This window comes from Petromyzon marinus, chromosome 18 (genome assembly GCF_048934315.1).
Source record: "Petromyzon marinus isolate PM22_M1 ecotype Great Lakes invasive population chromosome 18, UKy_Petmar_22M1.pri1.0, whole genome shotgun sequence".
Taxonomy (NCBI): domain Eukaryota; kingdom Metazoa; phylum Chordata; class Hyperoartia; order Petromyzontiformes; family Petromyzontidae; genus Petromyzon; species Petromyzon marinus.
The window spans coordinates 14,463,491-14,478,985 of record NC_133684.1 but is presented as its reverse complement, the minus strand read 5'-3'; the positions used below and the strand labels follow the sequence as shown (position 1 = coordinate 14,478,985).

At 49.2% G+C, this 15,495-nt stretch overlaps 2 protein-coding genes across 3 annotated transcripts in view; both read right to left on the bottom strand.

The window, feature by feature from the left end:
• Positions 1-458: 458 nt before the first annotated feature.
• On the bottom strand, positions 459-12,547 carry MTHFS (methenyltetrahydrofolate synthetase). Its single transcript, XM_032956790.2, has 3 exons — positions 12,289-12,547; positions 2,544-2,877; positions 459-1,192 (listed from the first exon to the last, which is right to left on the bottom strand). Exons 1-3 carry the CDS (start codon positions 12,544-12,546, stop codon positions 960-962), a joined length of 825 nt encoding a protein of 274 aa, XP_032812681.2. The 5' UTR covers position 12,547; the 3' UTR covers positions 459-959.
• A 2,478-nt stretch (positions 12,548-15,025) lies between these two features.
• UFSP2 (UFM1 specific peptidase 2) overlaps positions 15,026-15,495 on the bottom strand; it is a 44,281-nt gene continuing 43,811 nt past the window's right edge. For both annotated transcript variants that reach the window (XM_032956787.2, XM_076067900.1), the window contains exon 12: positions 15,026-15,231. In XM_032956787.2, the coding sequence (XP_032812678.2) occupies positions 15,145-15,231 (87 nt within the window). In that variant the 3' untranslated portion in view covers positions 15,026-15,144. The remainder of the gene's footprint in view (positions 15,232-15,495) is intronic.

Sequence of the window (15,495 nt, the reverse complement as noted above, 5' to 3'; positions counted from 1 at the left end):
CATTAGCGTAATTATGTTTAATCGATGCAGCTACAGGCTGTTCAAGACAAAACTTGTGCTGGCTCCCACATTGCATTATGGAAGCCGTACAGCAGTGACATCACACGGATATAAACGTGCAATTAATGTCCATTTTCTGATTAACCTAATCTCGTGAATCGTACATTTGTGGAACGCCGCTGGACCATTGCTCCTTCACTCTAGGGAAAGACATCAAGAAGCCACTAGGTTTTTAAATCGTTTCTGTCAACATGGGGTCAAGATAACTATCATGAACCAAAATACAACATTAACGCAAAGTTGTGCTTCTGTGAGTAACTCGCCTTATTGAAAAGCAGTCAATGATTAAATGTTGGCCAACACTTGGAAGACGCAAACCAGCACTCAGTAGATGAACATTGTTTGGAGGTTTTGGGAAAACAAAACATAAAAATGCATTGATTCTGGAAAACTTTCCATTCGTTTGGCCTAGGAAGTATTTAATGAGCAATCAGGATAATACATTTCAAGTCACATGGGTTGTCACATGAAGCATGATATGGTAATGACATCACGCCTCCTGATATCACCTGGAGAGGAGGGGGAGTTGCAGTGCTCGCATGATGCATGTCATCGCCTTGGACAAAAATGTTGATATGCCTAGCACCCGATTGTTATTTTCAAGTTTTGGGCAATCTTTGATCAAAATGGCAATTTATTTATGGGGTAAGCAACAACTATAGTTTCATTTATATGAAGTTATCTATCGCGAGAGTTTTCGTGATCCCTATTACAGACACTTGGACGGCGCGAACGTATTAACGCTTGCCACCTTTTTTGCGATGCATTAACAAGGCAAAGCGGTTCAAAAGTGATGGGAATTGACAGTCGTAGTAATAATCACGTCGTGAATATTGATGCTGCAGGTTATGGGTCTTGGCTAAAGGAGAAGCTTCATCCAGTCTCCCTGGCCGCGGCCCTCACACCGTGAGGACCTCGTTGATGAGCTCGTCCACGTGCTCCGTAGGGATGTCCTCGTGGATCTGCACGGAGAAGGCGACGGCGAGGGTGTATGGGTGAGGTGCCAGCGCGCTCCCCCGCGCGGCGGAGCGCAGGCGGCACAGGAAGCGGTCGTAGAATCCTTTCCCCCTGCCGAGACGACGGCCATCACGGGAGAACGCGAGGCCCGGGACGATCAAAAGGTCCAGCCCTCCTGTGTGACAACCACAACAACAAAGAGCGATAGCTGCAGCGACACCCAAGAGAGTAACATCTCAAGTTAAAGTGGTTTTCTGCTCGATAGAGCAGTGCTCGTCTACAGTTTACAACCCTGAGCCAATGGTGGAAATGTCATGCTCCTATGGGCAGCCAATTTTGATTTCCCTGCAGAGGGGTAGTTATTTTATCAATCCCAAAGAGAAGATAGGCCAAGTCAATCCCCAACCTGGATTTGAACTCGTACACCTTCTGATTAGCAGGCTGCTCACCGTACTGCTGAGCCACCTGGCCAGTTGGTAACTACAACCACAATGATGATAATAAAAAACGACAACAATCACGGGGTACAGCTCTCCTGTTTGACAATAACAGCAACAATTACATCATCGACAGGGAAATGACTGCATGTACAGGGCACTTCATTAAGTGTCTCAGCAACTCGGTGCCTTGCATCACACACCTCATCTCAACCATTCCATTGCCCTGTCTGTGGCAGTCTAGAAACTCAAACGAAACCATTTTTTATTTTATCAGATAAGGCCCACTGAGCTGCATAGCTCTTTTTCAGTAGCGACCTGGCTATCACAAATTATAGCTCGACGAATTGGCTTATGTGGAAATGTATAGCAGCCAAATACTCTGAACACATGTTTCTAAATGTGGAGGGAAAAACCGGAGGACATGGATAAAAATCAATCTGACCACGGGAAGAGACATGCAAACTCCAAATATACAGGGGTCAAGGTCGAACCCACAATCTCCTGTATACCAGGCAAGGTAGTTAACATCTGACCACTGTGGCGCCCACTGTGGTGTCTTGTCAAGGGAACCCACAGTGTCAGCTGCCCTGACGCAGCACTGGCTTTGAAATTGGCATTAATCTTCTAGTAGAGGACGATATTGCTACGTGGTTTACCCAAACCAGTAATTTGTGAGTCAATTTGAATCGTGCCACTGGTAGGTGTGGCCAAAGCTCGTTGGGATAACATCAGTCGATGATGATGTCCACTGTGAGACAGATGCAGTCAGCCAGAGCCAGGGGTATACTCTGCTATGTCACCAGGTGAGGACATTTTTTCTATGTCGCTGAACCAGACAGTCCCGACCGAAAATTATGCCGAGAGTAAATTTATGGGTCTCGATGTGCGTCTATGCGAGCCTCTCTTAGAATTATAATTCCGGAGTAAGTCTGCGGGTCTCTAAGTTCATAGGTCTCTGTCATGGCTTACTATGTCACATTTTCCAGGTAGCTGTAGACTGACGCAGGTGACCTGTAATAACCTCAGCCAGAGGAAAAGTATGGTGGAGATGGTGTGATGGGTAAAAGCCCTTTCCTCTGGCCTCACCGCCCTGGATTGCATCTTCCCGGGAATCATCATCCATCGCGGGCTGCGGGATTCTCCATGGGGTCAGCGGAAGAGAAAGCACGTCCTCCATGGACGCCACTCGCAACAGCTCCATGTCCGGTGGCGGTGCTGCTGCTGCCGGTGATTTTGAGGAGTCTGGTGATGCAGGCGATCCAGCCCGGCCTGCGGGGGCCCCATGGGCGTAACGGGGCACGAAGCAAGCCATCCCGCGGAGAAACGCCGATTCCAGGATGGCCGAAGTGTCGGGCTCTTCCGGCAGGCTCAGATAGATGCCGATGCGACGCGCCGCCAGGAATCGTGGGTGAGAGATAACCTGAGGCATTGCAATTGGCGAAGTTGCCACAATATCGTTTTGTCACAGTATGATACGAGACAAATGTTCATGATATGATTGTCACGATATCTGGGCGGAATGGTGGAACGGTGGTAACACTTATGTCTCGCAGTTTGGTTTCCTATGGGTTCTTCTGTTTCTTCCCACAGCTAAAATAACGCACAATGGATTTGGTATTCGCTAAAACATCGCACTGCTGAAAATTAACTTCAAATCATTCGATTGTGATTACGCACAGCAGCAACATCGCCCCCCTACCGCAAAAACTTGGCAAGATCATTCCTGAAAAGTCTTGTCTCAGTGAGGCTTTTCTCTCTACGTAATAAGAAGACTCGATCCGCGGATTAAAGAGTAATTGACTGAAAATTGTATTCAGCTTTTTTTTGCATGCGATTTACTCAGGCCTCTTGCTGCCTCCACATTCTGCCTTTGAAGACACGGCTAGCATAGCGTCACCAAGCCCCACCCAACGGCCTCGCCTTCCATACAGTCCCATGACCTCTTTGGGTTTATCCAACTAGTCCAAGAAGTTGGTCCAAATCACTGGCAGAGCCAGTGGGGGGTGGGTGGCACGTGCCCCCCCAATGATCCGATCAAAATCCCTAATTTCGATTAGATCATTGGGGTTTATTCGTAATAAATCGGCATTTTGTGACCCACATTGCCACTGTGTAGCATATTATGCCAGGGACTCTGAGATGATAGGACAGGGGTCACCAAACTTTTTTCACAGCGGGCTGGATAACTGATAGAATGACGAGTGCGGGCCGCATAATCATTCTGTTCAAATACTTGGGGGTGGGAAAGATGCGTATTTGTGTGTTGCCATAGAAACCATGGTAACGTCAGAGCGTAGGCGGAGCTACCACGAGCCGGGGAAGGACTTAGGATGGCACGAAATAAGCAAACATTACAATAAACAAGAAAATCTAGATACAATAATTAGTAAATAGTAAATTTAAGGCACATAACGCGTGGAGATCTCCTAGTATTCTAAACATTTAAATTGTATCTCAACGTCTCGTGTTCCATACGTTTTATCAACCAAATTCAAGTACCGTCGGCGGGCCTGATGGACTGACGTCGCGGGCTGAATCCGGCCCGCGGGCCGTAGTTTGGTGACCCCTGTGATAAGACAATAGTCTGAGTCCATAATTGGCAATAAGTAACAGAAAAGCAGTTATAAGTGACTCAGAATTGTGCGCAGTTGCGTATACAGTACACGACTTCCCTGAAGGCATACCTTCATCGAGCGCGATGCCAATCACACGGTTCGAATTCGACCCTCGATCGATGGCTGCGCCATCGCCACACACGCGTCGAACAAAAAGCAAGGGACAAGTCCTTACTTAATAACAACTTCTATCATTTTTCATTGCTGGAGGGGTTTCCCCCCCTACCTGAAAATCCTGGCTCCTCCATTGGTCCAAATCATCAGATACCTTCCTACTTTACACCTAAGTGACGTAACGCTCAGCCACCACACTCTCAGGGTGCACCTCTCCAGTAAATCGCAAGATAACTGTCCGGCCGCGCAATGATCGGGCGAAGGGGGCAGCGACGAGGGAGGTGACAACGACAGCGATGATGAGACGAGTCCAATCCCAGAACCAGCAGCCCGGAGCTCTCGCTCTCCGCTGCTTATATTCCCCTTGGCACGGCTCGGCTCCGTCCTAGCCGCGCCTCTCTTCTCGAACCCTCTAGAGAGTTCCAGGGGCTTCCACGCGAGGTCTACCATAACAGTTGCCCCAGTTCCTCTGCCCTGCCGGCACATCCGCGTATATGCTCTGCGGCGTGTACGCTAAGTGCCCACTTGCAGTTGCTGCTGTCCAACAGTCAGCGCTATGTCACTACATGACCCCCCCCCGTCCGTTAAAAAAACAGCCATCCCTGCTGTTAACACAGCAGCAGCAACTGGCAGGGCAACCCCCTTAAACCGAGGAACCTCAACGATGAAAAAAAATCCCTCAATCCCGTTACAACCGTGACATCTCCCATAATCAACAACATGTTCCACTGCTCCCCGGTGCCCCCCCCCGATAACAAACCAACATTCCCTTACACGGTGTCCTCGAACTCGCGAACCGGCGACTCCCTCACAGCCCCCCATCTGCGAATCGGCAACCCCCATACACACTCGGCATCCCTGAATTTACGAAATAGCAACTCCCTCACAGCCCCCCATCCACGAATCGGCAACCCCCCCCCCCCCCCACACACACGCAGCACCTCGAGCTCGCGAATCGGCACATCACCTTCATTTCCCTTTAACCCAGGCCCTTAACCCCAACACCTCTTCACCCCCGGATTCCCTCTCAGTGCAAAGGAGAGTCCCCCCAATCAGGGACGTAGCTCACGTGATCCAGTCCATGGCGCAGGTCACCCCGTCCCAGCAGGATCCTGCACCTCCGGAACCCGGAGGGCCAAGAGACGATGGAGACGGAGTCCTCAGCTCAAAGGGCGTAGCCCCTCGCCGCTCAGCATCGCCCGCCTGGGTCCGGTCCCTAAGGCCTCGCACTTGGCGGTCATGGTAGGCCAAAGAGACCTGGTCCGACGGGGCTTAAGTTACCGTACCGGCGGCCCAACGAACATGGGTGACTCCACCGATGTCACTCGTCACCCTGGCAGTCAGCAACGGTGTGGCCCGATTGACCACACACGAAGCATTTCAGCACGGATCTCCACGGTAGAGGGAGTTGTTCCCGCCGCGGGTCCTCCCGTGGGGGTGTTAACTCCCGAGCTCCCCTGCTCTCCACCGCCGTCGCCATATCTTATAAATTCCACGCTGCGGCCTCCCACCTTGCCCGCTGCTGCCGCTCGTCACAGACCTGGATGGTTATGGCCACTATCAAGGAAGAAATCTCTGTGCCGACGGCGGAGGGCAGGGCAACCCTCAATCTCCTCACCAGCCTTCGCAGCCTCTCTGCCACATGGAAGTTGAGCGCCCCCTCACCCACAAGTGGGTATGCCCCGCGTCCCAGCACCAGCAGCGCTGGCCGGAAGGCGTAGGGCGTTTCATCCTCCATCCGCTCCCTCTGGATAAATCTTGTGCGAGCCTCCCGTGCCAGATCAGGAGCTGCCTCTTGCAGCTCCCTCACTCGCCGCGCCTCCGTGCGCTCCCGCTCTCGCCTGAAAATGGCGCCCCTCGGCCACATGAGGTCCTCCAATGACAAAATGATGCACACCATGTGCGTGGTCCCCCGTCCAGAGACCCCCGCTCCTGCTCCAACGGCAGCTCCTCCATTTTCCCTGCTCTACTCTGCGCCGTCCCCTGGGGTCCGGGCCTCATGCCGGTCCGGGCCTCATGCCGGCCCGCGCCTCTGTCCACATGGTGGTTTCCCGCCGTGCTGTGTGGTTGGCGCTTGACCACGGGAAAATCACGGCCGCTCTCCCCGTCGACATGCAACTTCCACTCTCTCTCCGTCGACATGCAGCTTCTCCGTCGACGCCCGGGTCGATGCGCAGCCGCTCCCACCTCCTTGCGTAGTCGCTCCCGCCGTTGACGCCCAGCCACCCTCTCTCTGTCAATGCGTAGCCGCACCCGCCTCTTTGCGTAGCTACTCCCACCTCTTTGTGCAGCCACTCTCTCCTCGGCGGATGCGTAGCTGCCCACTCCGCAATTTTTGCGCAGCAGCTGTCCCGCCAATCCATGGCAGCTTCTCCGCTGCCGAACAGCCACGGGCTTTTTAACTGGGTTCCCGGATCCCAGGGCTGTCGGAGGGTCGACCGTCTCGCCGTCCTAGTCCCAATGACACTACCAGTGGGCTTTTATACCCCACTTCTTACACCAAATGTAGTGTCGTTTGTGCGTGTGGATGGCGTGCGTCGCACAGTCAGCCGGAGATGAGGTGGTCGCAGGAGGCACCGATCTGCCCTTTGTTGTTGCCGAGCTCACGCCACCACTCGGGCCCCCTCTCACTCCCACACATGACCCCGCTGCCGCACGACCCGTCCCAGACATGACCCTTTCTGCGTTGCACCGACGGCGTCGACCGGGACAGCCAACTGTCCGGCCACACAATGATCAGGTGAAGGCGGCAGCGACAAGGGCGGCGGCGACGACGACAAATCCAATCCCAGAACCGGCAGCTCGGAGCTCTCGCTCTCCGCTGCTTATATTACCCGCGCCATGCCTCCCTTCTCGAACCCTCCAAAGGATTCCAGGGGCTTCCACACGAGGTCTACCATGACCCTTGCCCCAGTTCCTCCTCCCTGCCGGAACACCCACGTATATGCTCAGTGGCGTGTGCGCTAAGTGCCCACCTGCAGTTGTTGCTGCTATCGAACAATTATTCACTACACATAGATGACCTGCCATGTACAGCGAAGGACAAAAGTATTTGATCCCCTGCTGATTTTGTACGTTTGCCCACTGACGAAGAAATGATCAGTCTATAATTTTAATGGTAGGTTTATTTGAACAGTGAGAGACAATAACAAAATCCAGAAAAACATGTCAGAAATGTTATAAATTGATTTGCATTTTAATGAGGGAAATAAGTATTTGACCCCTCTGCAAAACATGACTTAGTACTTGGTGGCAAAACCCTTGTTGGCAATCACAAAGGTCAGACGTTTCTTGTAGTTGGCCACCAGGTTTGCACACATCTCAGGAGGGATTTTGCCCCACTCCTCTTTGCAGATCTTCTCCAAGTCATTAAGGTTTCGAGGCTGACGTTTGGCAACTCGAACCTTCAGCTCCCTCCACAGATTTTCTATGGGATTAAGGTCTGGAGACTGGCTAGGCCACTCCAGTACCTTAATGTGCTTCTTCTTGAGCCACTCCTTTGTTGCCTTGGCCATGTGTTTTGGGTCATTGTCATGCTGGAATACCCATCCACAACACATTTTCAATGCCCTGGCTGAGGGAAGGAGGTTCTCACCAAAGATTTGACGGTACATGGCCCCGTCCATCGTCCCTTTTATGCGGTGAAGTTGTCCTGTCCCCTTAGCAGAAAAACACCCCCAAAGCATAATGTTTCCACCTCCATGTTTGACGGTGGGGATGGTGTTCTTGGGGTCATAGGCAGCATTCCTCCTCCTCCAAACACGGCGAGTTGAGTTGATGCCAAAGAGCTCCATTTTGGTCTCATCTGACCACAACACTTTCACCCAGTTGTCCTCTGAGTCATTCAGATGTTCATTGGCAAACTTCAGACGGGCATGTATATGTGCTTTCTTGAGCAGGGGGACCTTGCGGGCGCTGCAGGATTTCAGTCCTTCACGGCGTAGTGTGTTACCAATTGTATTATTGGTGACTATGGTCCCAGCTGCCTTGAGATCATTGACAAGATCCTCCCGTGTAGTTCTGGGCTGATTCCTCACCATTCTCATGATCATTGCAACTCCACGAGGTGAGATCTTGCATGGAGCCCCAGGCCGAGGGAGATTGACAGTTATTTTGTGTTTCTTCCATTTGCGAATAATCGCACCAAATGTTGTCACCTTCTCACCAAGCTGCTTGGCAATGGTCTTATAGCCCATTCCAGCCTTGTGCAGGTCTACAATCTTGTCCCCGACATGCTTGGAGAGCTCTTTGGTCTTGGCCATGGTGGAAAGTTTGGAATCTGATTGATTGCTTCTGTGGACAGGTGCCTTTTATACAGGTAACAAGCTGAGATTAGGAGCACTCCCTTTAAGAGTGTACTCCTAATCTCAGCTCGTTACCTGTATAAAAGACACCTGGGAGCCAGAAATCTTTCTGATTGAGAGGGGGTCAAATACTTATTTCCCTCATTAAAATGCAAATCAATTTATAACATTTTCGACATGCGTTTTTCTGGATTTTTTTGTTCTTTCTCTCACTGTTCAAATAAACCTACCTTTAAAATTAAGACTGATCATTTCTTTGTCAGTGGGCAAACGTACAAAATCAGCAGGGGATCAAATACTTTTTTCCCTCACTGTACATCATTTAAAAAGTTCATATATGCAGATGGCGTAGCACTTGCTGCACAGGACATACACATCAAGCACATTGGGAATACCCTTTAACAGCCGATGGCCACTGCAATGGAGATGTATTGCTATCGCTGGAGACTTCGACCGAATACTCCCATAACCACTTTCCACTTCAACAGATCCCCCTTATTAACAGAATCTGCAAGAATGCTGCTGAACGGAGTGGAACAGCGTGAACGTCCATGATAAATACCCTCATTCGAGACCCACACATCACCGCACCTCCCAGCTTTGACATTCCTTCTCGAAAACCCTGTTGAAGTAACCTTCAACCGCATGGTAGCATTAGCAGGCCAATGCGCACATCTCCTTCATGAACGGGAGATTAAAGATAAGCGACAGCGGTGCGATTGTGGCCAGGCAACCCAAACTGAACCGCACAGGAAGCCACTCCGTAGTTCTGCACTGCTTCAATGGAGGCGTAAGCGACAACGACCACGCGGACTCTCTCCTGAAGCCCTCTCCTGGCCACCGGAGCCTCCCGCATTGGCACTCGGCTTCCTCAAGAACGCGCAGCAGCCATCAATCACATCGTTTCCTGCGTTAACACCGCAACGCTTCCCTCAAAGATATCCCGAAGCAAAGTTTTGCGCCGGATACAACCGCATTTGCAAATGTGATTTGTAACTTTGATCCTTACCCGTGCCGTATCGAGTTACATTTCATGTGCAATTTAATTGAAAGGCTACTGTGTTCTTGGTGTGGGACTATTGTTGTGCCTTGTCCAAGCTTGCGTTTAGTTTTGAAATACAGTGAAACCTTGGATTGCGAGCATAATTCGTTCCAGAAACGTGCTCGTAATCCAAAGCACTCGTATATCAAAGCGAATTTCCCCATAAGAAATCATCGAAACTTAAGATGATTCGTTCCACAACCCAAAAATACTGTATTCATATAAAAATGATTAATACAAAATACCTTTTTATATTTTTATTATTTAAAATTAATATGAATTAAATTGATTAATTACATTGAATCGTGGCTGGTGTGAGGGAGACGAGAAGAGAGGAGGGTTATTGTGTAGGACGACTTTCACTTGCAGTACAGTTACTAAAGAACAGTCACTACACTTGGACACAAAATAAAAAAAGATGCTTTACACACACACATGTGGTCACAACACTATACTGTAGTAAACAGTATACACGTGGTCACAACACTATAGTACTGTAGTAAACAGTATACACGTGGTCACACCACTATAGAACTGTAGTAAACAGTATACACGTGGTCACAACACTATAGTACTATAGTAAACAGTATACACGTGGTCACAACACTATAGTACTATAGTAAACAGTATACACGTGGTCACAACACTATAGTACTGTAGTAAAGAGTATACACGTAGTCACAACACTATACTGTAGTAAACAGTATACACGTGGTCACAACACTATAGTACTGTAGTAAACAGTATACACGTGGTCACAACACTATAGTACTGTAGTAAACAGTATACACGTGGTCACAACACTATAGTACTATAGTAAACAGTATACACGTGGTCACAACACTATAGTACTATAGTAAACAGTATACACGTGGTCACAACACTATAGTACTGTAGTAAACAGTATACACGTGGTCACAACACTATAGTACTGTAGTAAACAGTATACAAATTAAGCAACCATTGGAAACATGTTCTAAATCGAACTAAACATTAAACTAATTTCAATGGTACAGTATATTTTTCAAGTAATGGTACCCCAAACTTTCGCAGCTCTTATAAATTCCCCCTTTTCACACCATCAATAGGTAAACTCCCCCTCCCCCCTTCCCCCCCGCGCCAAACTGCAAGTCACCGGCACGTACACCACCTCTTTCCTAAAATCCGCCAATCAAATACTAATTTTTATGCTAATTTCTTTGTCAGAACACCTTGTTTGCTCGCACACAGGTCCGATGTCTGAGCGTGGTTGTGTTTCGCTAAATTATCCTGTTTGATGAGTACTAGGTGCCTCGGTGAATGTATATGCTCTAACTTTAACACAGCTATTTCTGTGACCAGTTACAAGCTAATCACTCAGCTATTTCAATGCTAAATTCGATGCTAATTCCTTTGTCAAGGGGTACCTCTGCGGATGTGTATACTTTAACTTAGCTATTTCAATGAGCCATTTCAATGCTAAATTATATGCTAATTCCTTTGTCAAGGCGCTTGGTCTTTTTCTTCTCACACAGCTTAAAGGTCGTGATCTAAGCGTGGCTTCTTCCACTCCAGCGCTGTCCTCCAGACAGTCTCGTCCCTTCACCTGATGAAGGCCGCTTGTGTTGTGGCCGAAACGTCGTGATTTTTTGTTTTATTTTCACCTACGTGACTTTACCCAATAGAACCAAAGAGTATGGATCCTAGCAGTCACGAAAGCTTTAAATCTAGAAGTATACACGTAGTCACAACACTATAGTACTATAGTAAACTGTATACAAGTGGTCACAACACTATAGTACTATAGTAACAGTATACACGTGGTCACAACACTATAGTACTATAGTAAACAGTATACACGTGGTCACAACACTATAGTACTATAGTAAACAGTATACGCTCGCACGTGTGTTGTCTATACGAGGCACGCCGACTGAGACCGAGCATGGGAGATGGTTTACCACAATCCCGCAGCGAGAGAGAACCATTGGCTCAGTTGTGATCACGTGACGCTCGGCAGACAAAGCGTATACCGTACGTACTGCTCGTATTGCAAGACATCGCTCGTTTATCAAATTATTTTTAAATTTTGCTCGTCTTGCAAAACACTCGCAAACCCAGTTACTCGCAATCCAAGGTTGAACTGTATAGGCAGGAATTATGTACTGTACTTATGCAATTGTATTTATATTTGTTTTATTAGAGACTTCATTATCTTTTCTATACTTTGCACTCCTAGTGTTTTCCTACAGTTTTTTTGTTATAATTTACCGACCCGCCACGACTGGCCATCTGCGAAAGAGCTTTATAGCTTATCGGATTCCTCCTCCAGTCTAAGTAAAAATTCTGATTGTGGCCGTAAAGACGAGCCGCCCACTTGGTCAGTGACCTCGCCTGGCTCACGACCCGCGCGGGTCCCCCTGAGCCTACTCGACCGACCGTCTGTGTTGCTTTATATGGTTTCCAAATTTTGCTAAACCCTGATTGTTTGGTATGCTTCTCTGTTGTACCCTGTTGTATCTGTGTTAGTTCCCCCCTACTTGGGTGTCTGTATATACATCTGGGGTTATGTGTTTCCTCTCTCTCGTAAATTTAGCTCTTCTGTACCTGATGGCTGCGTGTGTTCCAACCGAAACGTCGTACGCTATTGTTATTTTTTTTTATACGTGACTTTACCGAAAAAAACAAAGAGTAATTCTTGCAGTCACGAAAGCTTCGAATCAAGTCTCCCCCCTGAGCCTCCCCCACCGCGCCCCACCCCGCCAGGCCCCGCGCACCCGCCTCGTGAGCTCCAGCTGCTGCCGTCCACGCTCCTCGGGCGCCATCGCCCTCAGCGCGGCCTTCACTTCGCTCCGCAGCGCGCGCTTTGCGGCTCGCACGACCGATGGCATGGCGACTCCGGGTGGGTACCGCGACTGCCAGGAGGGGAGAAACGGCGGCGGCCCAGAGATTCGCGCGCGAGTGGCGCGAGGAGGGCAGCGTCCGGAGACCCCCTCAGGCCGGACCCGCCCCCCGCTCTCTCGCGTCGTTGCCATTGGCTGTGCTGCGCCCGTCTCGCACGCGGCCCAATGCGCGTGCGTATCCCCCCCCACCCCTCCCTGAGGGACCGCGGCCATTTACTCTTAAATAACAAACCTCAATCGTTCATGCCTTCCGGAGCAAATGGATGATGTTTTAAGGCTGTTATTGGTGAATGTGTTTGTGTTATTTGCGCGCCACTGCCAACACATTATCACTCCATAATTAACTATTGGGAGTCACAACATAATCATTGGCATATTAATAACAAAATAACAATGTCTCCTTTACATGTCCACGTCTCCACATACCTAAAACAAGTCCTGTGTACACAGACCATCGCCACCCCAACCACGTCCCTGCTTGGAGTGCATGATTTTACTGGTAGGAACGAAGTTGTAAACTGAGTGTACCAGCCTGCAATAGATTAATGTGTCCGTCCGTCCGTCCCCTTTCAATACTTTAACGAAGTGAAATCTCGTGCTGTTGGGTGTAAAATCAGCAATAGACAGCGCAGAGACTTGTCCTACAAGCCCACCCTGCAGGGACCTGTTAACAGCTTTGGTTCAGTAAAAGCAGACTCTGGACAACACACAGCGTCTCATTAGCAGCAGTCCGGCCCGCTTTAATAAATCATCCATGCTGCTGAATTGCAAAACGTAAGAGGCGAGGTCCCTCTCTGTAGGATTGAGGTTCTTAGTTCGGCACAAACGGATTTATGTGACAAGACATTATGCTTTCCACGCGGAGTCCAACGAGAAACGTGGCTTTGCTCCGTGATCCTGGCCTTGCTCGAGTACATAATTTCAGCAGCATTGGTGATTGGAGCAGGCCTGGGCTGCTGCTGCCGAGATGCTGTGTCGAAACCAGTCCCAGAGTTTCGATTTAAAGCTTTTGTGACTGCAAGGATTCATCTTCTTTGGTTCTTTCGGTAAAGTCACGTAGAATGAGAATAAAATAATAAAATAAGACAATAAAATTCTCACGTTTCAGCCACAACACAAGTAGCCTTCATCAGGTGAATTGGCATTGGTGAATTGGCATTGGCCAATTGGAGCTCCAATGAGAGCACTGTCGTCCCGACAGTTCTGTTCTTTCACCTGATGAAGGCTACTTGTGTTGTGGCCGAAACGTCGTGATAATTTTATTGTCTTTATTATTTTATTCTCATTCTACGTGACTTTACCGAAAGAACCAAAGAAGATCAGTCCCGGAGTATTATTGTGCTGCACCAATGCTGCCGAAATCATGCACTCCCGCGGGGACGCGAGGACTATGGACTGTGTAAACAATACTCGTATTTGTTATGTGGAGATACGGGGAGAGAAATTGTTTGCGTCTCTATTTTTGGCAAATCATAGGTCTTGCACAACCAATTTAAGCTGGAGAATTCTATGAGAGGGTTACAACTGAAGATTATCTGATGCGCACTCAAGTAAAATAACGTTACTAACATTGTCTAGGTCTGCATCTTCCTTAAGACAGTGGCAGAGTGGTACGGTTTTAACACTTGCACCTCACAAAGCATCGCCTTGGTTCACAATGCCAGGCTGTGTGGAGTTCATAAGTTCTCCCCCTGTTGTTCTACAATGGGTTTCCTCCCATTTCTGACATTGGCGAAAATGTCCCATGTTAAACGTCCAAAATTACCTGCAAATTACCTCAAGTGGAAGGCACAGCAGGATCACCCTCAAATGCAAAAACTTGGCAGGACCCTCCTTAAAAAATGAAACTTTTCATGGTAAACAAGCAGTGGTAATATTAAGACTTGTTAATGTTGTCTTGATGTAGTGTGGTTAATGGTCGAATGGTATAGCCCATTGCACTAGTGCTTGGAAATTCGGTGGGTAGTCACATTTATGCTTGATGATTTTTGCCTATTGATCTGCAGAATAGCTCAAAATAAATTGCATTATATGTAGGGGTGTTGCGAGATGCAGAGGTACAGCCGATCCTTGGTATGATCTTAGGTGGCTACAACCACGTCCGCTTCTACAGCCCCGCCCAGTGGTTTGTGGGTATAAAGGGCGGGGAGTGAGAGAGCTCGGGGCAGAGTGTTGGGGCCAAGAATGAAGTACCAGGGAAGAAGGAAGACCAGCTAAATAGAACCCTGGGACTCCCCTGACCGCTGTCCTCCTCAGGATCGGCAGGGCAAGCCAGTGATACGGCCCCAGGAGCCACAGAGCCGACGTCCTTCTAAGGGCCGGTCTGGTTGGTGGGGTGCCGTGATCTGAGCTTAACCAGGGCCAGATCAGACAGTCTCCCCTAGAGCCCTTAGCTGGAGGAACCGGGGAACATAGTCTTAGGCTAGATAGCCTAGGGGGATTCGGGTGAAGGGGCCGCTACCCCTTCAGTGTGACCCCTTGTTATGAATAAATAAGTGCTGCCTCTACTCTACCGTCTCCGTGTCACTGGAACCCACTACATATACATGGAGGGAAATTTTTATTTTCCCGCTTTAGTTGTCGTCGCGGAACACACCGACATTACAGACAGTTCAAGACGAGCGCACACGACACCCCTGTGCGTCTGTTCTTTATTCCCCACGTGGTGCGCTACAGAGCGGCGCAGGGACGGTGCGCTACAGAGCGGCGCAGGGACGTTGCGCTCGCGGCTCACAGCTCGCGGGGACGCAGCGGCAGGCACATGTTGTAGTAGACAGTATGGTCCCAGAAGTCCGGTCCCTTCCACCCACACCAACCCTGCAGAGGGAATGGCTACAGGTAAACAAAACGTCAAGTGACTTCCTGCACATATTAACATGAAGGTGGAGCTAATTTTTTACAGCCCTAAGCCGGTGGTGAATATCCTACATTGCTATGACAGGGGCGAGTGTCTCCATAGGGACAACCACTGTTGACTTCCCCAGAAAGTGGTGTTTATTCTGTGGATCCCAAAGGGACGATGGGCTGATCAATGCCCATCCTTCCCATTGTGAACCACACACTCTACTACTGGGCCACCTG

Bases quoted from the DNA above. Each gene is read 5' to 3' on its own strand.
- MTHFS (XM_032956790.2), bottom strand. From the start codon at position 12,546: ATGGCAACGACGCGAGAGAGCGGGGGGCGGGTCCGGCCTGAGGGGGTC. The intron at 2,878-12,288 runs GTGCGCGGGGCC...GCAATGCCTCAG, and splicing joins AGCTGGAGCTCACGAGGCGG to GTTATCTCTCACCCACGATT. The intron at 1,193-2,543 runs GTGAGGCCAGAG...GTTGTCACACAG, and splicing joins GGAAGATGCAATCCAGGGCG to GAGGGCTGGACCTTTTGATC.